At 35.1% G+C, this 25,707-nt stretch overlaps 1 protein-coding gene across 2 annotated transcripts in view; it reads left to right on the top strand.

Moving 5' to 3' along the window:
- The window catches only part of LOC130219143 (ELKS/Rab6-interacting/CAST family member 1-like), a 70,997-nt gene extending 46,834 nt beyond the window's left edge, over window positions 1-24,163 (top strand). For both annotated transcript variants that reach the window (XM_056451432.1, XM_056451433.1), the window contains 6 exons: window positions 459-619; window positions 9,491-9,638; window positions 9,910-10,011; window positions 17,237-17,293; window positions 21,327-21,493; window positions 23,875-24,163. In XM_056451432.1, coding sequence (XP_056307407.1) covers window positions 459-619; window positions 9,491-9,638; window positions 9,910-10,011; window positions 17,237-17,263 — 438 coding nt within the window. In that variant the 3' untranslated portion in view covers window positions 17,264-17,293; window positions 21,327-21,493; window positions 23,875-24,163. The remainder of the gene's footprint in view (window positions 1-458; window positions 620-9,490; window positions 9,639-9,909; window positions 10,012-17,236; window positions 17,294-21,326; window positions 21,494-23,874) is intronic.
- The last annotated feature ends 1,544 nt before the right edge of the window (window positions 24,164-25,707 follow it).

Below are 25,707 nucleotides of genomic sequence, written 5' to 3' on the forward strand. Positions count from 1 at the left end.
AACCCACGCGAGCACGGGGAGAACGAGCAAAACTCCGCACAGAAATGTCGCCAGGTTTGGAAGGGAATTAAACCAGGGGCATTCTTGCTGTGAGGCCACAGTGCTAATCACTGGCCACCGTTTCGCCCGTTTGAAAGAAGGGTTTCCTCGAGACGAAGATATTGATATGAGAAAACTCTGGTTATTTATAGTAAGTTAAGAATCGTCTGATAGGATAATTAGTCATGAGCTAATGCTGGAACAGCTGGAAGCAATCATAAGCACCTGATCCTCTCGAAATTTGTTTATAAATAAACTTCACATATCTATTCTATATCAGAAGTCGTGTTGGTATTATATTTATGTGTCAATTTCATTTTACCAGCTTCAACACAAAGTGAAATCACCCCTAAAAGTGGTCAAGTTTGTGATGTAAAGAATAAGTGAAAGAGACGTACCTTCTCTTTTTGTCTTAAAAGATGGAAGAGCTGCTCGGAGCGATGGAGAAGGTGAAGTTGGAGCTCGAGTCCATGAAGGCCAAGATGTCGTCCACCCAACAGTCTCTGGCGGAGAAAGAAGCTCATCTGACCACACTGAGGGCTGAGAGGAGGCGACACCTGGAGGAGGTGCTGGAGATGAAGTAAGTTACAAAAATCGTTTTACATTCTATCATAACGGTGCCTATAAAGAGTTTGAAATCTGATAATGGGAGAATGAGTAGAGTTTGTAGAGTTGTGAAATTAAAGCCGTTTAAATCTTTTTTTTTTTGCACATAATTTTTTTTATTATTTTAGGTATTTATGAAGTCCTATTAGTGAAAATGGATTATAGTAAAATATGAAGTTACATTAGTGATAGAAAATACTGGTAAAATATATTTAGCCTTTCTTCCAAATATCTCACTGTCACATTCTCACTATCCACAAACACATGGAACTCAGGAATTATCAAACTAATTACACACTGGAGAAAGACACAGGTGGAAACACTGAAACATTAGCAAACAGCGAGAAATTAGGTGCATTCCACTTCATGCAGCGCTGCGCAGATCAATCGAAATCTGTCTTAAAGCGGTGCATGCTGGTTAGACATTTTGTCCGGATTGATGCTGCGCCGACACCACATGACTGTCACATGTGGCATCAAAGTACCTCGACATCGCTCCGAGATCAGATGACTGACTTAGGCCGTGCAGCATCTGAAGAGCGACTGCATGAGCTCTGATGACAACACCGAGGTTACACGATTGGCCGAGTTCACCACATGACAACAACCACATGTGTTTCTGGTTTATTATTGGACAGATTCTGATTTACAAATTTCAAAACAAACAATTGATTTTTCATACCATCTCTATCTTGTACACATCATGCTTATTAAAAGACTACAAATATTTTACTGCAGTATCATGTTTTGTTAAATAATCTGGTTATAAAGGCACAGGTTTATTTGCAACCTTTTTTATACAGACTATTTATTACATTCAGCTTCATGAACGATTTAAATGATATATTTTAGTGAATAACCTAAATATTAACTTAAATAAGTCTTACAGACTTTAATAAAATAATTATCATCATTGATCCTGCCACCCTAAAGGTTTCTTAACAAATTAAGTTAAAGAACTATTTTATTAAATAATTATAAAATGATTTTTAGGATTATAATATATATATATATATATATATATATATATATATATATATATATATATATATATATATATATATATATATATATATATATATATATATATATATATAAAATATATATATATTTTTTATTTCCTGTCTAGCCCTTTATACCTTTTGTATTTATATTACCCTCTTATTTCCCCATATTTCACTCATGCGTTTGTTATATATTGAATTCACAATTCCCCTATTGTTTCAAGCTTCAGCTGTATGTTTGCAATCAAGGGAGATTTGGGCTAGGTGTGTGAGTGCAGGGAATGATGGGATTTGTAGTTCATTTTACTGGAAGAATTGTAGTCCGGGTGCATGCTTTCAAGCAATTTGCTAAGCCTAAATTGCTGGTGATCGTAACAAAATTAGTGATTTATTAGTGAACTGATTCTTCTGGTCCAAACAGACCTCAAATATATTAAAAAATTATTCAAAGATTTTGAAGGCATTATGTGGAATAATTTTTTTTGTACAGTGAAACTGGAGGCCTAATTCTTTAAGCAAGTTACACATCCAACATAAACTGTTCCTGAACGACTATAAAATTTTTTATACATCAGTAAATTAAAAGACTTACTAAACGACCAAACCCACATTGGCTTTCATAACAGCATGAAAACAAAAGTGTTATTCATATTGAAAATAAATGATACACAGAAAGTGGGCAACATGACAACACTAGAATGCTTCCATCCTGTTGTAATGAATGAGGCTGTCAATGCTCGTTTACATAGTTTCATGTGTCTGCGCACAACATGAGCTCAATGACTGTACGCGCAAGCAGTCAGTAAAGCTGTTGACAAACCAGAATAAATTTCTTATTCAGACCATACCTAGATTTGTTGCATTACTTACTTGCATTGGGTGAATAGAATCATATACATAGATGCCTGATCAGCAGCTGTTTCTATTAGCGGCAATACATAAGCCATCTGCAATAATGGAACAGTCAAAGCCGGTTAGTAATCCCTCAGAAGAAAGTTGATGCATCTGCGACATTATTTATATGTATTTATGAATATCTAAACTTGCAATAGGCTTCAGCAGATGATTTTGCTAAGCTTACATTATATAATAATGGTGCATCTCAATCAGCTCCTTTGTTGAGTAGTCAGGGAGTCGGCCAATGCACTGAAACATTCCCTCCCTGAAAAGTCCCATAATGCGCCATGAAAATCACATATGCTTACTTTGTTTTCTTAACAGATGTTTAGAAATGTGAAACATGAATCATGTGAACTAACTGTCAGTCTCTCCAAGATTTTGTGAATAAAATGTTTCAGATAAAGTGGTGAGTTTTTGCACAAATTTGCCTCAATTTTTGCTGTATTTCTTTTATTGTTTTGCATATATATATTGTGTATGTTATTTTAACATATACAGTGCATCCAGAAAGTACTCATAACGCTTCACTTTTTCCAAATTTTTTTATGTTAAATCTTTATTTCAAAAATGATTAAATTAATTTATTTCTTCAAAATTCTACACACAATAGCCCATAATGACAATGTGAAAAAATATTTTTAATAAAAAAGCTAAAAAATAAAAAAGCTGAAAAAAATCACCTTTGCCGTGAAGCTCTAAATTGAGCTCAGGTACATTCTGTTTCCACTGATCATTCTTGAGATGTTTCAGCAGCTTAATTGTACTTCACCAGGGGTAAAATCAGTTGATTGAACATGATATGAAAGGGCATACACCTGTCTATATAAGTTCCCAGGTTTGACAGAAAGCACAAACCAAGTATGAAGACAAAGGATTTGTCTGTAAACCTCCAAGACAGAATTGTCTGGAGGCACAAGGCTAGGGAAGGTTATAGAAAAAATTCTGCTGCTCTGAAAGTTCCAATGAGCACAGTGGCCTCTATCATCCGTAAGTGGAAGATGTTTGGAACCACCAGGACTCTTCATTAGAGCTGGCCCGCCGTCTAAGCTGAGTGATTGGGGGAGAAGGGCCTTAGTCAGGGAGGTGATCAATAATCTCATGGCCACTCTGTCTGAGCTCCAGCATTCTTCTGTGGACAGGGAGAAGGACAACTATCTGTGCAGCAATCCACCAATGAGGCCTGATTGGTAGAGTGGCCAGACGGAAGTTACTTCTTTGTAAGGGGCACATAGCAGCTTGCTTGGAATTTGCCGAAAGGCATCTGAAAGATGAATGCAGCAATGTACAGAGATATTCTAAATGAAAACCTCCTTCAGAGTGCTCTTGACCTCAGACTGGGGCAATGGTTCATCTTCCAGCAGGACAATGACCCAAAGCACACCACCAAAATATCAATGGAGTGGCTTCACAACAACTCAGTGAATGTCCTTGAGTGGCTCAGCCAGAGCTCAGACCTAAATCCTATTGAACATCTCTGGAGAGATCTGAAAATGGCTGTACATCATCACTTTCCATCCAATCTGATAGAGCTTGAGAGGTACTGCAAAGAGGAATGGGCAAAAATTCCAAAAGACAGTTGTGCCCAGCTTGTGGCATCATATTCAAAAAGACTTGAGGCTCTAATTGCTGTCAAAAGTGCATCAACAAAGTATTGAGCAAAGGCTGTGAATACTTATGTACATGTGATCTTTCAGGTTTTTTATTTTTTAATAAATTTGCAACAATTTAAAAAAATCTTTTTTCACATTGTCATTATGGGGTATTGTGTGTAGATCTTTGAGGAAATAAATGAATTTAATCCATTTTGGAATAAGGCTGTAACATAAATAAATGTGGAAAAAGTGAAACACAAATCTACACATTAATTTTTTATTAATTTTTAGATCTCATGAACCAGTAATTTCTGTAATTGATATTAAGGAAATTCAGAGCGAAACAGACAGAAACTAGATTTACGCCTAATGCCTGCTGTGTATTTGAAATTGAAAAAAAAAGTTAAGTCGTCTCGTTGTTTGACGACTTTTTGAACGCATGATGCAGAGCATGTGTTATGTGTGTGTGTGTACATGCTTGGGTGTCTATTTGTATGCGTGTAAGAGATAGAGAGAGAAAGACAGCTACGTTTATGTAAACAGATGCATATATAAAATAGAAGTTTACCAATTTATCCAATTGATGTGACCTATTTCAAGCAGGCTTTGAATGTGCATTGTGAAAACTTCACGTCTCAAATCACAAAACGGACAAGAATCGTGTGTTGACATCTCGAGGATTTGCACACCGGACGAGCATATTCTATTTGCAAATGCTATAATGGTTTTTAATGTAAAACTATGCAGATGGCGCTCTGTGCCACAGCAGGAATTTGAACAATGTTCTGACTGCCTAAATTAAACTTGGCTGTAGTGTATGAGTGTGTGTGTAAATCTGAGAGTCTATGAGTGTTTCCCAGTACTGGGTTGCGGCTGGAAGGGCATCCGCTGCTTAAAACATATGTATATATTCATACACACACACACACACACGAGTAGCAGTGTCATATGGCTGTATATCCGCACTGGGGGAAGGTGTGCGTTGGGAGGCGAGTACCTTAGTGCCCCCCACCAGTAACAATATACAGATAAACAGCCATACAAGCTGCGATTGTAAGATTGTGTTTATACAACAGTTTGATTGCATAATTGTGTATATAAAAAGAAATGATTAAAAGTCCTTTTGTATGAGGAACTACTTTCTTCATCTTACATCACTTTAGAGCTAATATTTAAATTATTCTTTACCAAAATATGTAAAGTGATGACAAAACAGGTGATTTTGCTCAAATTTTAAGATTATAAGGTTGAGGCCAACCAAACACTACCAGCTTACTATGGTATAAATACAGCATTACAACATATAAAAAAGAAACAGATTGACTTAGAATGTCACCTGTTTTATAATGATTTGAGTTTTTCTCCCCTAAGGACTTATTTTTATTACATTCGCGCATCACTATTATGCAGTCTCAATCTTGTGGTGAACGTCAACCATCTTTCCACTGCTCATTATAACAGGCCGATGGCCATCAATGCAGTGAATCTCCAAAATTATAAATATTTGAAAATAGGCACTATCCTTATAAATAAACTGCATAGTTACAGTATAGCTACATTCTCACCTAAAAAAACCTCAAAAGTATATTATGTTGTCCAACAGCTGCAATATTTGTCAAACTATTGTGAGTTGTTTAATCCCTCTTTAGTCCAAGTGCGGGCAGAGTAATACGTAAGGGTGAAGAGGCTGTACGAGTGCTGATATTGCTTTAATATCTTACAGCTATTACCCAATCAGATTCCAAAACCAGGGAAAACTGTTCCGTCAATCAATCAATCAATCAATCAATCAATCAATCAATCAATCAATCAATACATGTAAGTATATGCGTTTCTCGTAACATCTAGTTTTTATGAGGTGGGGTGTTAGACCAAGGCTCAATCTCCAATCTGGAGGACCAGGACGTAGACTATGGACAATTTAGCTTACTAAATTCACTTATACAGCACGCCTTTGGACTGTGGTGGAAACTGGAGCACCATTTATATATACTCCTGTCATGAAACTTCAAATAGGGCTAAACAGTGATCTAAAAATGTAGGAATTTGTAGGTTGTCCCTATCATTTTAAACTGCTCTGTATATCTAATATTTCTATATATTCGGCTTCAGAATCCTGTATATAGTTGTATTCTGGAAGCACTATTGTCATTTGTTAAGAACACATTCAAGTTCACCAAATCCATGTCAAAATATGTTTATTCTGGATGAAAATAGTATTACATTATGAGTTTGTATCGCATTGTAACTTGAGTGTATCATGCATTGCATATTTAAGTAAAATTTGACCTATAGCTCATGTAGGAACAGCAATGAAAGATAGAATGAAAAATTATTGCATCTGCCATTTGGATACGAGACACAATTTGTGTTATATACAGTAATGAACTTCTAAGATCTTAATAAACAATTCACATTTTGAAATCATTAAACAGCCATATTTTCCATTAGATCTCACTCTGAGGTCAGCTTTGGCAAGCCGGAGTGTTAATGATATAAATCAGTTAATACAGAGTAAACATTGCAGCCGAAAAACATTCTGTTTTGAGTATCACGTTTTTTTTTGTGTGGAGATAATAAATGTGGAGGATGATTCATTCAGCACGTGGCTTCTTCTGTTTGCTATTTCTGTCTGCACACTTGGGAGTCTGGAGAAACTGAGAATAAACAAGCTATTTCAGGTTTTCTCAGACTATTATGCACAATCGTTTTGACAAAATCCATATTCCGCTGAGGTGTTTTGTACTTGTGAATGCAGACATACTTTAATCTGCTCTGCTGAGCATTGTAAGACTCCTGGTCATTGTCAATGAGGTCAACTGCTTTCAAGAGCATTTCCATAGTACTTCTTTAAAGTGCTGTTTGACATTGGGCTTGAATCCTTTCGACCAGGTTTATTATGGTTTTGAAAATGTAGTTTTGCGTGTTTTTATTTATTCGTATTTTGCCATGTTTCTACTTTTTAAAATACTACTCTTCAAAATGTGCAAGCATAATAATAATAATAATAATAATAATAACAATAATAATGAGGGCAGCAAGGTGGCTCAGTGGTTATCACTGTCGCCTCACAGCAAGAAAGTCGCTTGTTTGAGTCCTGGTTGGGCCAGTTGGGATTTCTGTGTGGAGTTTGCATGTTCTCACCGTGTTTGCGTGGGTTTCCTCCGGGTGCGTTGGTTTCCCCCACAAGTCCAAAGACATGCGGTACAGGTGAATTAGGTAAGCTAAAAATTGTCCGTAGTGCATGTGTGTGAATGAGAGTGTATGGGTGTTTCCCAGTGATGGGTTGCAGCTGGGACATGTGCTGGATAAGTTGGTGGTTCCTCAAAATAGCAATGTGCCAGCAATGCGCCTTAACACACCTCCTTTTCAGACCAAAACGCCTATGGGTGCACATGTGAGCGCAAATGCATTTGCTATTTAAACAGCGTGGTGCAAAACGTCAAAATGACACTTGCGTCGAGCTAAAACTAGCAGCAAAAAACATTTGCGTCGCGCCTTGCGTGGGTGTATGATAGGGCTCCTAGTCTGAAAGTTTGAAGTAGTTTTAAATTTTAATAAATGAAGTAGTTTTTAAGTTTGAAACAGTTGGCATAGAAAGATAAGTACATACTGTTGAAGTCAAAATTATTATTACCCCCTTAAAAAAAAAAATCTGAGTGAGGAAATTTTCACAGTTTGTCTGATAATATTTTTCCTACTGGAGAAAGTCTTATTTGTTTTATTTCGGCTAGAATAAAAGCAAAAATAAAATAATAAAAGTAAAAATTAAAAAGACAAAATTTTTAGCCCCTTCAAGCTAATTTTTTTTCCGATAGTCTACAGAACAAACCATCATTATACAATAACTTGCCTAATTACCCTAGCCTGCCTAGCTAACTTAATTAACCTAGTTAAGCCTTTAAATGTCACTTTAAGCTGTATAGAAATGTTTTGAAAAATATCTAGTCAAATATTATTTACAGTCATCACGACAAAGATAAAATTAACGAGTTATTAGAAATGAGTTATTAAAGCAATTATGTTTAGAAATGTGTTGAAATTATATTCTCTCCGTTAACCAGAAATTAGGGAAAAAAATAAACAGGGGGCTAATAATTCACGGGGCCTAATAATTCTGACTTCAATTGTATGTTAGAATGTTTCTAGTATGGATTGGCATGTTTCTTGCTAAGCGATTGATAGGGTGTTCTGAGTGGTTGCTAAGGCGTTGCTAGGGTGTTCTAGGTTGTTACTGAGGCTAGGCAGTTGTTAAGGTGTTCTGAGTGGTTGCTAGGCAGTTGCCAACATTAATTAGCATGGCGTTGCTAGGGTGTTCTAGGTTGTTACTGAGGCTAGGCAGTTGTTAAGGTGTTCTAAGTGGTTGCTAGGCAGTTGCCAACATTAATTAGCATGATTCTAGTATGAATTTTGCAATATTCTAGCATGTTACTAGCATAAATTAGCATGTTGTTAGCATGAATTTAGTTTGAATTAGCATGTTGCTAGCATGTTTCTAGTATAAATTAGCATGTTGCTAGTATAATTAGTATGTTAGTATAGATTGGTATGTTTCTGGTATGGATTGGTATATTGTTAATATGTTTCTACAAATGATCGGTATGTTTCTAGTTCTTTTTAGTATGTTTCTAGTATGGATTGGTATGTCGCTAGTATGTTTCTAGTATGGGTTGGTGTTTCTAGTATGGGTTGGTATGTCGTTAGTATGTTTCTAATATGGATTAGTATATTGCTACTAAGAATTGGTATGTTATTAGTATGTCCAATGTAAAGTCAATGGTAGTTTTTTTTACAATCGAAGTCTATAGGACAGTTGCTAGGGTGCCGTAAGTGGTTGCTAGGGTATGGCTAGTAAGTTGAAAGGTCATCAGTGATTGGCAGATTGGTAGTCTGAGTTAAATGAGCTCAGCCATAAGTCTGTATGACAGTCTGGCGGAAAGTTATGAGGTCACAAAGTTTGGTCCAATTTGAGGCAACGGGACTTTTCCCAATTATCTGATTCAGTTTTCGGAAAACCGAAAGTCGGATCAGTTGGAAGAGATATAGCAACCAAAGTCAACCAGTTTGGAGGTTTGGTGTTTGTGGTTTTTGTAGTTTAAACGGTCTAGGAGGAGATGCATAGAGAAATTAGTCTCAGAAGAAATAGAATATTAAGTTTATATAGTATAACAGTATGTTGGCTTTCTCAAACCACCATAATAATGACTTCAAATCTTAATTTTTTTAAAATTATTTTTAATAGTGTGAAATTATTACTATTTCTACTATCAGTTTTACTACTAAAGATGTGCTTTTGTTTATTTGACGATAATATGTTTCTAACCTGGCTTGATCAATTGTAATCCACAGACAAGAGGCTCTTCTGGCAGCCATAAGTGAGAAGGATGCTAACATCGCCTTGTTGGAGCTCTCTTCATCTAAAAAGAAGAAAACACAGGAGGAAGTGGCTCAGCTGCGGAGAGAGAAGGACCGTTTGGTGCAGCAGCTCAAACAGCAGGTACGGCCTGCGTCACCGAGCGGATCTGACCGTCCTCAAGGTCACTTTGTTTATCTGATTTCAGTCAACAATAACAGAAGTTGCAGAAGAACTTAAAAGGCCTAGACAAAATACATCTTTGTTTTGACTGCTGCGCTTTTATGTATATAAACAAGGTCTATTGATGTGCTTCTTTTAATTGATCTTTTCTTGACCCTTAATCAACCCTTGTTTTCATCCGTTTTTACCCTCCCAATCTTTCCTTACATCTGTGCCTCCTCTTTTCTCCTAGACACAGAACCGCATGAAGCTCATGGCGGATAATTATGATGATGGATACTTGAAAACACCACCTGACCAGACCAATCACAAACCTCCGAAATCACCTGATCAGGTCACAATCCGGTCCTCTGCAAACATCAGCAAAAGGGACAGTTCACCTCGAAAAAATCCTGTTACATTTACTCATTCTCATAATATGCCCAATTCCTACAAAACATGAGTATTGCATTGTCCAGAATCTGGACCTATTTATACCTGGTCACTTTGTGCGTTTTCTCTGATCGAATAGCTATCTGATTTGTGAAAATGGGTTTGATTATATAATTTCAATCTTTAAAACCCACACTATATGCAAATTTAACTAGGCTATGACTACTAAAGCATCAGATACACTGCATTTTATTTCATTATATGAGACATAAGCTATATATATATACTGTATTGTTAGGCATATCATTTTAGATTTAGGCTATAGGAGACTTCACCTGTGTTCCATTAAAATATCAGCACAAGCACACAACACTCGAACGAAATGCTAAATGAAACATCTGTTTTTGTTGTACACATACAGTTGAAGTCAGAACTATTAGCCCCCCTTTGAATATTTTTTCTTTTTTAAATATTTCCCAAATTATGTTTAACAAAGCAAGGAAACTTTCACAGTATGTCTGATAATATTTTTTCTTCTAGAGAAAGTCTTATTTGTTTTATTTCAGCTAGAATAAAAGCAATTTTACATTTTAAGGTCAAAATATTTTTTTTTCAATAGTCTACAGAACAAACCATCATAATATAATAACTTGCCTAATTACTCTAACCTGCCTACTTAACCTAATTAACCTAGTTAAGCCTTTAAATGTCACTTTAAGCTGTACAGAAGTGTCTTGAAAAATATCTAGTAAATATTATTTACTGTCATCATGGCAAAGATAAAATAAATCAGTTATTAGAAATTATTAGAGTTATTAGTTTTTAGAGTTATTAAAAAATAATAAACAGAGGGGCTAATAATTCAGGGGGGCTAATAATTCTGACTTCAACTGTATGTGCAAGACACCATTCAGAACTGTAAAGAATTTACATTCATTTGTATATAACCTACTCTAACAAAAACAAAGCACTGTGCCTTTTTTTAAGCGAACTAAACTCTATACTTTTCTATAATTTTTCCTGTCCATTTACAGAGATAGGTTAGTACAGTTGTGTGATGCATCTCTGTTGTGAAAGCTGCCAATTGATATTTATTTTACATTCTACTTGAATAATTTAACGATCAACCCTTGTGCACTGTTCAAATTTACTACCCTTTGTTATGTTCGGGATGAAAACATCCACTGAATTAAACTGCAGTAAAAATGCATCAGATAAATATTTTTTCAATTTTTTTTGTAGAAATCTGTTACTCAAACTACTATCAAAACTACTAAATTGTTAAAAAATTACCGGACACAAAATAACATATTTTCAATACAAAAATTAATTGTGGACTGTTTTTTTAAACCTTTTATCACAGTCTTGGACATGTGAATGATTAGTAACAACATTGGCTTTGATGCATTGTTAGATTTTAATGTTTTCTCTGTAATTTACTGTTGGTGGCTGTTTATGCCCCACTGACTTTCATTATAACCACATCTGATGGTGCATAAATACACAGTACATACACAGTCTTTGTTTTTATTTACTCCATGTAGTTCTGAGAGCTAAGATGCATGTTTTGATATTCTCAGATGCAAAGGTCACTCTCACTGACACATACACATACTTTAATATACTGTTATGCTCCATATAAAATCCAGAATCTAAAGAGTTATTGGTGCCAATTGATGATCACCTGTAAAAATTACAAATTTTACCTCTTCCCAACAGGGAAAATCACCAACAATCAAAAAAGCACGATAATACGGTGTCATGGTTTTGTAATCAAATAAATGTGTTTATAATGGAAGTCACAGGGGCAAAAACAATGCATCAAAGGCGACGCTGTTTCACACGTCAAAAACTTTGATAAAAGGTAAAAAAAATCCAGTCCACAATTACTTTTATGTTAAAAATGTGTGTTTTTTTTTTTTACCAAATCAGTGACATCATATATGAATTTGACTATTAAAGTCCTGTAATTTTCTAAGCAATTTAGTAGCTTTGATTAGGACTGATATTGATTCACAGACTTATGCAAAACAAATTTGAAAAAATGATTTGCCTGATGCATTTTTACAGCAGTTTAATTCAGTGGATATTTTCATCCCGAACATAACAAAAGGGTAGTAAATTTGCCTAGAGTGTATTGTTGAGTTCATGAAAAAAAAACTAATTTTCTCAAAATATATGTCAAAATAAGATTTGTCACCAAAAACCATTTTGCTAGTTGAAACACAGAAAAAGTTATGGCCAAATTGAGACTCAAAATCACCCCAGAGTGGATCCCCAACAGTACATAAGGGTGAATGACTGGTCAAAATATCAAACATCATACACCATCATCTATGCATTGCGTGCTGCATTTATGCTGTTATATTTGATTATGTAATACAGACAATACCACGCTATCATGTATTTTTATTTATTTATTTTTTATGTTTTAGGAGGAGAAAAAATTACAAATGTGGTTTCGACAACCAGATGCCTTTAGACAAGTTTTTTTTTTTCTGGAACGCGTGCCAGACCACCTCCTGAATTGGTTAAAGTGAAATGATTTACATCTTTTTAATGATCAGATAACTTCCTGATAAGAAAAAAACTCATGAAGTGACCAGGTGTAAACAGTCACATATTTTAGTATTTGAATTTCTGAATGTCAGTATTTATAAAGTGCATTTCCCACACACCGCTAGTTACATTTTTTTGTTTATAGGCTTGACATTTATAAAAAAAACGTCACAAGTATTTGTTCATTAGTTTTATACTTAAATATAGAAGAAAATGTGAACTTCACATCAATTTTGATCTTGCTCCCTCTAGTGACACCAACATGTTTATTCAAATAACTTTTGAAACATAACCCTTTTGTCTCTGATTTCTTCAAGTAAATTTGTTTTCGACAGTTCCTACAAAATGTTTTGTCATATATGTTTCCCCCTCTTTTTTTTTAAAGAGCCTACATTTCAGACTGAAAATTGGACTGGTTTTGGTGGATATCGAAGCAGATCATCTTTAGACCATATTTGAGAGAAAAATTGTTGATTAGTCAAACCATTTTCAAATAATCTGCCAAATTGCACATGAGGCTTTGTTTCTTTAGTGTCAGACCAAACTTGGTGTATGTTATAACAATTATGACTTAAGGTTAGCTGCACAGATTTGGCTCAGTGCCACAGAGGTTAGGGTTCTTGCAATAATTTGCCCTAAAATATTTTCTCTTTAGATTTGTAGCAGCATGCAAAGTCAAATAATACAGAAAAAAAATATATATAATAATTGATGTATTGATGCCTTGAATGTACTGCAATTTCTGCAGTGACCAACTTGTGGTCAAATATTAATATTAAATTTCAAAATATACTGATAGCTTATGAAATACAACTCCAAATCAGAAAAAGTTGGGACAGTATGGAAAATACTAATAAAAAAAGAGAGTAGTAATTTCCAAATTTACTTTAATATAAATTTCATTGCAGACAATATGAACACAACATATTAATTTCATTTGTAAATATATATCTTTCCTGTCATTCAGATCTGCAACACATTCCAAAAAAAGTTGGCACATTAGAAATTTATGGCTAGTAATATGGGTAAATTGGTTAAATAATGATGTGACTTGAAACAGGTGATGTCAACAGATGATTGTAATTATGATTTTGTACAAAAGCAGCATCCAAGAAAGGTCTAGTCCTTTAGGAGCAAAGATGGGCAAAGGATCATTGGTTTGCCAACAAATACACAAGAAAATGATTGAAATGTTTAAAAACAATGTTCCTCAAAGAAAGAAAGGAAGACATTTGGATATTTCACCTTTCAATAGTGCATAACATAATTAAAAGATTAACTAAAAGATTGATCTCTGATCCCTCAGGCGGCCCTGCATCAAGAATCGTCATTCATTTATAAGTGATATCACCACATGGGCTCAGGACTACTTTGGCAAACCTTTGTCAAGTAGCACATTACGTAGTTACATCCACAAATGTTAGTTAAAACTCTACTGTGCCAAAAGGAAGCCCTATGTTAACAGTGTCCTGAAGAGCCATTGACTTCTCTGGGCTCAGAGGCATCTGGGATGGTGAAAAGTGTACTGTAGTCAGAGGAATCAGAATTTCAGGTATTTTTTGGAGAGAAATAAACGTTGTGTGCTCCTGACCTAATAAGAAAAGGATCATCCAGACTGTTACCAGCAACAAGTCCAAAGGCCAGGGTTTGTCATGATGTGGGCTTGTGTCAGTGGTACCTTGTACTTCTGTGATGGCACTATTAATGCTGAAAAGTACCTAGAGATTTTGGGACACAATATGCTGCCTTCTTTTCCAGGAACGCTCATGCATATTTCAACAAGACAATGCAAAACAACATTCTGCACACATTACAAAGTCCTGGCTGCAGAGGAAGAGGATACAGGTACATGACTGGCTTGCCCGCAGTCCTGATCTGTCGCCAAAAAAGAATGTGTGGAGCATTTTGAAGCGCAAAATCCCACAGCGAAGACCACATACTGTTGCCCATCTTAAGACTTGTTTGTAGGAAGAAAGGGACAAAATTACACCTGAAACGCTTCATCACAAGGTGTCTTCAGTCCCTAAATGTATTTTAAGTGTTGTGAAAAAGTAATGGCAACATTCCAAAGTAGTAAATGCTTTACTGTTGAAATGTGTTGCAAGAAACAAAATTGGAACGTTTTCATAAAAAAAACCCAAAAAACAATAAAAACCAAGTGGAACACCGTAAATAACGTTTGTTATAATGTCTGCAATGAATTACAAGTCAAAGTAAATTTGGAATTCGTTTTTTATTTATTTGTGTTTTCCATACTGTCCCAACTTTTTCTAATTTGGGGTTGTAGCTTTGCTGGTCTTGATAGAGTCAGAGGTCACTGATAAGTTATGCCATGCTCAGCCAAACTTTTTGTCGACTACTAATTTTTCAATAAAATTTTTTTAAACTTCTCATACAGTGTGTTAGATTAGGGAATAGGGATGAGCCCTTGCGAATGGAAAGCGTTGTCCGACACCCGAAGTGTCCATCAATTTTACCGCTTTGAAATCCATCATTCTGAAGGGCCCTTCAAAGTGGCAGTCTTGAGCATTTTGGTTTGAAACGACACTTCAACATGGCAGCCATAATCGATTTCACTCATTTGGAAGGCTATACATCCCATTTGGAGTGCACTGCTAGACTCTAATTTACATGCAAGTACAACCAAATCATCTTCAGCAAATGCAATAAAAATGGTCAAATTTAAAGGTGCAGTATGTAAAATAGACACCCAGTGGTTGAACTAAGTATTGTACTCCTAATTCAAAACATTTTCCACTCAGCAACCAATACACCCCCCCCACCCCCCCAAGAATAACTCCCCGCAAATGCAGATTGACAAAACCAACCGGATCAAGCTTGCCTGACTATCGAGCTAACATCGTCTCCTAACTACAAGCCACGACACGCGATAGAAAGAATCTTCCATGTGAAAAGGAGTTTTTTGTTGAAAGCATCAACTGAAATTGATATTTTAGAAAGGCTTCAATTTCTCGAGGATGAACAACATCATAAACTAAATGACAATGATCACCTCAGGTACTGATTATGTGCTTTATTCAGTGTTAAATACTAATGATGTGGGTTTTAATGCGATTTTACATGACATTTATTGCCATACTGAAAGCAGCAGCAAATAGTTTGCCTCAGACCTTAAAAATAAAATAAACATAGTTTGAAATTAAACTTCAGTGTTTTAGTGTTTTGCACTGTAAATAAGTTTAATATGTATTCATTTGATTGTAAACCTTACCATTTCATTAAAGTGCAGTGCATTATTCTGCGCTTCTGAATGGCTGTATTTAAATATTTCTGCCGTGTTGAGTCTGGTGCAGACAGCTAAATTGCTTATCACTGCAAATTGCTGCTGTCTATTGGAGGTCGCGTTTTCAGCCACGGACGAATACATTGAAAGCTTTCATGACTGAAATGAGATTGACAGCCACCAAGGCTGAAATATAATTGGGTCAACTGTCAGTGGGCTGGTTATAGAGACCAAAACAAAGGCAGACATTCCGGCACGGAATGCACTTTTTCAAAGGAGAATAACTGACGTTAGGATTGTTTTTCAGATAAACAAACATGTTATAAACAATTCTTAAATATCTGCAAACATATTACGGTATGTATATGCTTCAGAATAAGTCAAAAACTTACATACAGCACCTTTAAGCTGTTTAGTCAAACAATTCTTGAATAACATGGTAATCTAATTTAATAAAAAGCTCGCCAAAATAGACATGAACCTGTATCTTTGTAAAGCCATGGTCACTTACACTAACCACACCACATCAATTTGGTAACAGAGCCACCTATTGCTGAAAAACCATTAACCATACAAGTAGTGACTGTATTCATAATATGATTTTTCAGCCATTAAATCGCCTGTTGTTTGATCATCCCTGCTATGCTTTGCTCCTCATCTGCCTTTGATGTGTTTGGCCCCTTTATTACTGCTTGCAGCTATATTTATGAATGATATTATAAATATATTCACTTATTTGACTTACTGTATAGTAAGGTGCGACTTTTTTTCTCGAAAAAATTGTAAATGATAACAGTGTGTTCATTTTTGGTGAACTGTTCCTTTAAAATAGTTTACTACAATCATCATTTCTTAGCATTTTTGTTTTGTTCAGTGAAATTCAATATGGCTGAATATGAAATAAATGTACCATTGCTGTATTTTGCTTATCTCATACTCATAGGAGCTTAAACTTGACAGCAAGCTGAAGAAAGACAAATTGGAGGTGTGGTCAGTTTCATACTCATTAGTAGGACACTAAATAACAGAAACTGAATTGGAAATGAACGCGCCGTTGTCCGTTTCCATTACAGTCATGTTATCGTAAATAACGTGAAGCTGCTCTCACCTCCAACGCAACTGCCATCATTTCCTTTTTACTGCCTTCATATTGATCATGACTTCTCAACCCTATGGATTTTATTCTTATTCATGACTGTAGAAATCGCCCCTAAGCGCAGATCCAGGATCAACGTTGTAATGCTATTATTTACGTCAAATACATTGAAAGCTGATCTTGCGTCTGCGCTTACGGGTCGCTTCTACTTGGATTTCTTCGCATACTAACCTGATCTTTTTTCCCATGCTGCACTTGGCTAAAACCCTGCCATCTCTTAACCAATAGGATGATGAGGAGGGCATTTGGGCATAGCCTCACTGGCAGCCATTATGTTTTAGAAGGGTGAGCATTTCTTTGATGGACATGTAAAAGCCAATCTCAGCTGCCCTGTTCCTCCCCATGTGCCATAAAATCCTGCCTGTCTCGCTGTGCCTGCTGGAGATCATTGACCATTTCTTAGCAGTGCTTTTTTATTTGCATAGATTTGATGTATTTTTCATATTTCAGATGTCACTTGTTTTTATTTAAGACGTATATGTGATTTATTTATGATAACACCGCTATGAAATGGTCCAGAAATCTCATTTACCCTGGTTTTGATTTTTCCCTTCCCCTTTTTGAGCCTGTTATGTCTTTGTATGCTTTTGTGGTTAAATGTAATCCCAGATGGTGCATTTAGGCTGTCGTTTTTCTACACACACTCTGCCCTCATCAGATTTCACATAAATAAAGCTCTTTTGAATCATTAGGAATAAAATATATTTATAAAAACTACATTTATTATATGTAATTGTAAAGTACATGTAATACAAATCTCTTAACACAAATATTTATTATCATAATGTCATATCTGAAAAAATATTAAGTTTACCAAAATGCAATCATAAACTATATCAACTCCCATTCAAAAGTTTAGGGTATTTATTAACTAGAAAAAAAGGATGCATTAAATTGATCAAAACTGACACTAAAAGACACGTTACAGAATATTTCTTCATCAGTTTCTGTTCATCAAATAATCTTCAAAAAAATGTATCTTGGTTTGCACAAAACTATTAAGCAGCAAAACTCTTTTCCAAATTGACAACAATAAGAAAATGTGATCTATTGTAAATCTAATCAAAAGCGCAATGAAACAACAATAACATGTCTGACGGATCACAAAACTAGAGTAATGAAACTTAATTAAGCCATCAACTTATTACTTAATTATAAACAATGACAAAAACAACACCAGATAAAATCCAGGTGTTCATTGTGTGATATTGGCCACGATTACATCATCTGAAAAACAATCTGACAAATACTGTAAAGATTAATTCCTATAATAATCCTAGGCTAAAACATCTCGTTTTTAATTACTGATTTGCATGTTTACCAACAGGTAATTAATGGCCGTTCAATTTTCCATCTGAGGAAATTCTGGTAATATGTTAAATGAACACTCCACTTTGTTAGGAAATAGGCTCGTTTTCCAACTTACTGTACCTAGAGTTAAATAGTTGAGTTTTAGCATTTTTTTATCCATTCAGCCGATCTCTGGATCTGGCAGGAGCACTTTAAGCTTAGCTTAGCATAGGAAAAGTTTTTCATTGATTTTTCTATTTAGCTTAACTCTTCTGTTGTGTACAAAAAAAGGTGGAAAATGATCAAGGAACTTTGTTGCCATACCATGGCTGCAGCAGGCACAATTCTAACTGGTGGTACACGTGTAGGGCTTGGTGCAGAGACTATATTTTTAGATGCTACGTAATATAATTGTGCCTGCTGCAGCCATGGTATGGCAACAAAGTTCCTTGATCATTACCTAAATGACAGTATAGTTAGTCACATTAACCTCAAAAATAGCAACTTTTCATTTTCTGTCTGTCTTTGATGTAACTACAGAAGAGTTAAGCTTTAAATATCACAATTATCAATAATCTTTGGTCATTTTTGAGTGAGATGCTAGTGGTCTAATCTGATACAATGATTTATGCTAAGCTAAGCTAAAAGTGCTCCCGTCAGACACAGAGATCGGCTGATTGGATCTAAAAATGATAAAACTCTACTGTTTAACTCTATGGGAGCAGTAAAATTAGGCTATTTTTTTTTTAAAAGCAAAGTGTTCCTTTAAATTCTGAGAAACTTTTCTGCAGTGTAAGGTAAATAGGAGATCTAAACCTACTTATTTACGAAAGGAAAAGGACCAACACTAATTGTTAACTTATAAGAATAATTCAATTAAATTGGAAGAACAGGACCTCAAACTTTGTGTGAGATTTACTACTTCTTTTTTGTAATGATTATAAAATGCTTTCCAAACCCTGCACGCATTATTAAAATTGACAACTGAGTTGGTCTAAAGATTTCTGCACCAGATTTCTGTCAGGTCCCACAATCATCAAGAAAATGAGGGAATAAATAAAATGAACTAATTACAGTTCATCAGCATTTACCTAAACCAGTACAGTCTGGAAGCAATTAAATATGAACAAATAGACTAAAATCACATTATATGACAATCAAAATCACTGGAGTCACATCCACACATGACTTTAATAATGATTGTTGCCCCTTCATTAAAACAACAACAGAAATGGTCACAATAATAAAAGGAGGTTTAACTAGACTGTAAGGCAAAATCTATTATTTAACCAGATTTTGTGATTCATGTGTGTTTTTTTGTTTTTGTTTACACTTTCAAATTGCATTATGGATTATTGAGCTCTCCTCAGACAAGCTACAAAAATACTTCATACTTAATTATACTTAAAAATTAAAAAAAGCTACATTTATTGATACAGAATTTAAAGAAACAATTACTTCTCCTGTAAATTTATAAATCTTTTTTAGCTATATTTCCCAAGTGCTGTTTAACAGAGAAGTTTTTTTCAGAATGTTTAAACAATTTTAATGACTGCTTTCTAATAACTAGTTTCTTTTGTGTTTACCAGAATGATTGTAGATAATATCTTCAGCTTAAAATGCTCTCCCAGCAGGCACAGGACGTCAACATCACGTCAGATTGACATTTTACCCCAATGTTGTGAGATGTTGCATTTTGTTTAAAATTGAAAATCAGGTTGACATCAGAACCTAATGTCAGACTGACATCAATGTCCAACATCGGACAGACGTTGCATTTTGGTCACTATCAACGTCTAATGATGTTACAGCTTGACGTTGTGTGGATGTTACCAATATGACATCTATCAGATGTTAGATTTTGGTTGCCAAACTTGACAAATAAATGCCAGAATTTGACATCATTATGACGTTGGTTTAAGATGTTGGCTCGACATTGGTTTTCGATCACTTTCCAACACAACCTAAAAAACTATCAACGTCATTTCACATCGTTATTGGACATCAAATTAATGTTGTCTTTAGACAGTGGCGACCTAAATCTTACTTAATATTAACGTCTTGTGACGTTGTGTGTCTGCTGGGATGTAATGGCTTAACTAGGTAAATTAAGTTAACTAAGCAAATTAAGTTAATTAGGCAAGTCATTGGAAAACAGCGGTTTGTTCTGCTGCCAATCGGGGACAAAAAGATAAATCTGAATTGGTCCAATACTGTGGCAGATTTTACATTATTTTTAAAATTATTTTGTTCCAGCCAAATGAAAAAAAAAAAAACTTTTACCAGAGGAAAAATAAAATAAAATACTCAGAAAATTTGTTCAGTGAAACATCTCTTGGGAAATATTTGAAAAATAATTAATATTTCATAGGAGGTCTAAAAATGTTGTCTTTAACTGTATGAATTTTATCCAGGCTGGTCTTGTAAATTACAGTACAAAACATACTGTTCATTTCTTTACATATTATATCCTAGAAAACAAGTTAACTGTAAAAAAATCCTGGTCACCTTAAATTTTTAAGCTGAATCAAATTACCCTTATGAGTCCATTGAACTTTAAATATTATGTTAAACTGATGTAAAACAGCTTGCGTAACTTATACATTTAAGTTGAACATGATTAGTAAACTACTAAAAACTAAAAACATATGATGTCAGGACTAATTGATCATAGTAGTTTTAAACTACTAAAAATATCAAGAAAGTTACACGAGTCCAGATCAAGCTCTCATAATGCAATTCAAATGTAAAAAAAAAAAAAAAAAAAAAAAAAAAAAAAAAAAAACCTACCTGTAAATCATGAGCTACGGACAACTGTTAATTATCATAGTATCACGTCTTGTCTGGTCACGTCTACAAACGCATGTGTTTGCATGCCAACATCTGTTGTGTCTTTTAAAAGTGCCATGCAGAAATGATGTGCTTGGATAATAAAAAATAAACAATATCAAGATAAAGTCTGCAGCTGCATGAGAACAGACTGTGTGATCCTCTGCTGTGTGGTGGTGACGGTGTGTGTTTTCTATAGATAAGATCTGGACGGAGAGTGACGGTGCGCAGGAGCTCTACACTGGCCACCTGATTATCCCATTTAATACCCATAAACCCTTCTGACACATTAACACATCATCAGCCCACATCATCACACCAGTAACCAGGACCCCACGGCCAGTGAAACACACACACACTTCACAGGTAACGTCTATATGTACAGTAGGCATTTGTGAATTCATGTTTTCATTTTTGCAGCATTTGACTATTGAGCATATTCATTGCCTTAAAGGGAGAATTCACCATTCATTCATTCATTCATTCATTTTCCTTTGGCTTAATCCCTTATAAATCGCTACAGTGGAATGAACCGGCGGCTATTCCAGCATATGTTTTACGCAGTGGATGCCCTTCCAGCCGCTACCCAGTAGTGGAAAACACTCATACACGCTCGCATTCACACACCCACTCATAAACTATGGCCTATTTTGTTTTATCAATTCACTTATAGCGCATGTCTTTGGACTGTAGGGGAAACCGGAGGAAACCCACGCAAACATTGGGAGAACATGCAAACTCCACACAGATATGTCAACTGACCCAGTCGGTACTCGATAATTTGTACACCCAAACATGAGTTTCTTTAATCTGTTGAACACAAAAATATTGGAAACCAGTAGTTATTTGCTTTCATAGTAGGGAAGAAAAATAGTATGGAGGTCAATGGCAAACACTCTTCAATATTTATTTTGTATTCAACTGAAGAAAAAATACACAATCTGTTTTTTACAGATGGAGGGTGAGAACGTGATGATGGAATTTTTTTGTTTTTGGGTGAATTCTTCCTTTAAGCAATAACAAACTAAATGTTATTCTAAGTAATATTTTACTTTTTATGTCAGATCATCTCAAATTTATTTCATAATGTTCTAGATGTACATAAGCAAATAAAAATAATGGATGCCCATTTGTGCCACAAGAGAAAAATGATTTCATTTGTAATGCAATAATGTGCACCTTTCCTAATGCTGCTTTGAATCATTTCAATAATTGATATACAAATAAATTTGAATTGAATTAAAATAAACTAATTAAAAAATTAATTATGACAAAAACAATTAAAACAAAACAAGTTAAGATTCTGACATAATAGAAATATTTTGTGTGTTATTGAAGCCCATTTTTGCCAAAAAAAAAAAAAAAAAAATCAAATCATGCTTTGGTAAAACATAACATGCTATAAAAATCAGGATTGTGACAAACAATTAATAAGACATTAACAGAAAAAAAAATTTAATCATTTAAAAAAATGCATCTCATTTTGAACTTTTTTGATGTAATAATTATACTTTTTTATTTTAGAAATTTGATTTATCAAAGCTGTTTTTATTTATTTTGTGGCTATATAACTGCTATGATTGAGATATTTAAAAAAGTTTTGTTCATACTTATTACACTGGGCAATGATTCAATGTTTAATCACAATTTAATCTACAGTTAAATCTAAATGAACTTTTCAGAATTATTATTTGCAAAAATTTAATAACGAGTTCAAAAGTAGTGTGTACTAATGGACAAACATTACTAATGGACTAATGGACCAGTGGACTGACCACATTGTAAAACATCAAAATGTTGTATTGTCATTCTAAAATCCCTCAGCCAAAGTCCATCATCAAAGTGGTTCAGTATTATTACTTCATAGAACTTGTGCAGCTGCACTGCCGGAGAATGATTTTGTTCTCTATGACTCAGATGGAATCGGTGCTTTATCGCAAATGTTTTAAGCAACATTTCAGTTTGCATCTTTTTGAAAATAAGTATTAACATGTCCTAATTTTTCTCAAAAAACAAATTTTCCCCGGATGTTGGTAATAACCAAAGAAATCCAAATATGCAAAGAAAACAAATCTAATTAGTTTACAAATTTTGTTATGTGTAATAAAATGAAATGACTCAGGGAAAAAGTATCGAACACATGAAGAAAGGGAGGTGTAGAAAGGCAGTGAAAGCCCAGACAACAGCTGAAATATTTCAGTAGTTCTTCAGCAACCCTCTGCCCTTAAATGAATATTAGCTGCTTCAGTCGAACATCTACATTATCAGGATGATGAAGATGGAACCAGGGTAGACATTTCAGCCAAGGAAACTCTCAAATGCTTTCAGAGAAAGAAAATCAAGCTGTAGAATGGCTCAGCCAATCACCTGACTTAAATCCAATGGAGAATACAAATTAAAGATCAGACTTGATAGACGAGACCCACAGAACCATCAAGATTTTTACACTGTTGAAGTCTATGAAAAACTCATACCCGAGCAATTCATGTGACTTCACTCTCCATATGAGAGTCGTTTTTTAAGCTGCCATCACCAAACAAAGCCTTTTATATAAATTATTAAATACATTTCTGTAGTTCAGTACTTTCTCCTTGTGTCATTTCATTGTTATTACACATAACTCATTTTTGTTTTGTTTTGTTTTATTTTTATGTTTGTATTGTTTGGGTTTTTACCAAAATCTGGCTTTCCCCCCGCTGTATGCATATGATCTGGATGACACACCTGTAACTGTTTTGGTCTTTCAGTGGGATCCTGGGACGGTGAGTCAGTGTGGAACTGCAGTTTTTTGGACCTCCAGAACCAAACTGGCCAGCCATAATGGACCCTTCAGCCTCCTCCACTGTCTCTCTGCCCTCATCCAAAAAAATCCGGAGCCCTCAAAGAGCCTGCAAACCATCCGCCGTCCTAATACTGGCGCAGCACAGAAAATATGCAGTGTTAGTCGAGTCGTGAATGCAACTTTAATTTCGTTTTCTTGATATGTCATTCATGGTGGAGTAAAAACAGATTTAGAATGTTAACCTGATCAATGGGTGGTGCTATATAACATAACTGAATGCCAAACTGTTGTTAACAATATAAAAAAAAGTGTTATGCTACTTTAAACTGCGCTCAGTATTAGGACCGTCGGACCCTAGGTAATGTCTTGCAATGGTTACCTTTCCCCTTTACTAAAAAAAACATTTAGGACACCTTCAAGAGCATGACGTAAAGATTTTTAGATAGTGGTGCGTCTATTTTGTCAAACCTGACACCAAGTCAGAGGAGAAAATCAGGTTTGTGTATCCTTTAATTCCAGCTGCTCCAGCTCTGTAATTCCAAATACAGCTGCTATAAGGATTAGATTTAAAACATCCGTGAAATAAGTGCTCATGAAGGAGTCCATCGAAGGGTTTGTGCAAGAAATTAAGGCGAGACTAGTTGTTTTTCTAGCAGCTCTTAGACAGGACATTGTAGGCTCCCCGAATATCTTCATATCATGTCCTGATAACCAGTTTCTGAGAGCTCATTGCTGGTTTTATGTACTCTCATAAACGTGGATATCATTGTGTCTCTCTCTCTCTCAAAGTGGATTTTTTATGTTGCATTTGTGGCCTAGTGTCTTCGTGTATTTAAATTACAATGAAAAAAAGGATAGTCCACTAAAAAAAAAAAAACAATAAAAGAAAGAAATGAAAATAGATGATCAAATCTTATAAAAGACACGGGTATGGGTGTTCTGAATTTGTATAAATGTGTATGTATATAAATCTGTATTATCAGTGTTTTCACTCTCTGACGTTTTCTTTTACTGCTTGTGTTGTTGTATATACACTTCACATGTATACATAGATACACTACCTGACAAAAGTCTTTTCATCTATCCAAGTTTTAGTTTCTAGTTGATCTTTTGGTCTCAGAAGTGGTCCCAGAAAGGCAAAGGTCTCTAGATTACAATTATTTTACCACAATAAAATATGATTATGCCTTGATTTTAATGATTTTATTAGGACAGTAAGGTCTGACTGCTTAGACAAAAGTCTTGTCACTTAACAGATATAATGTACAGTATACAAGATAAAGTCATGCTGCAGAAAAAAATTAATATTGTGTATGACTCATACGCTTGGAGGACTGCATCCATAAATCCATCCATCTCTGCAATGATTCGGATAACTTATTAATAAAGTCATCTGGAATGGCAAAGAAAGCGTTCTTGCAGGACTCCCAGAGTTCATCAAGATTCTTTGGATTCATCTTCAATGCCTCCTCCATTTTACACCAGACATGCTCAATAATGTTTATGTCTGGTGACTGGGCTGGCCAATCCTGGAGCACCTGACCTTCTTTGCTTTCAGGAACTTTGATGTGGAGGCTGAAGTATGAGAGGGAGCGCTATCCTGCTGAAGAATTTGCCCTCTCCTGTGGTTTGTAATGTAATGGGCAGCACAAATGTCTTGATACCTCAGGCTGCTGATGTTGCCATCCACTCTGCAGATCTCTCGCACGCCCCCATACTGAATGTAACCCTAAACCATAATTTATCCTGCACCAATTTTGACTGATTTCTATGAGAATCTTGGGTCCATGCAGGTTCC

The sequence above is a fragment of the Danio aesculapii genome, chromosome 25 (genome assembly GCF_903798145.1).
Source record: "Danio aesculapii chromosome 25, fDanAes4.1, whole genome shotgun sequence".
Taxonomy (NCBI): domain Eukaryota; kingdom Metazoa; phylum Chordata; class Actinopteri; order Cypriniformes; family Danionidae; genus Danio; species Danio aesculapii.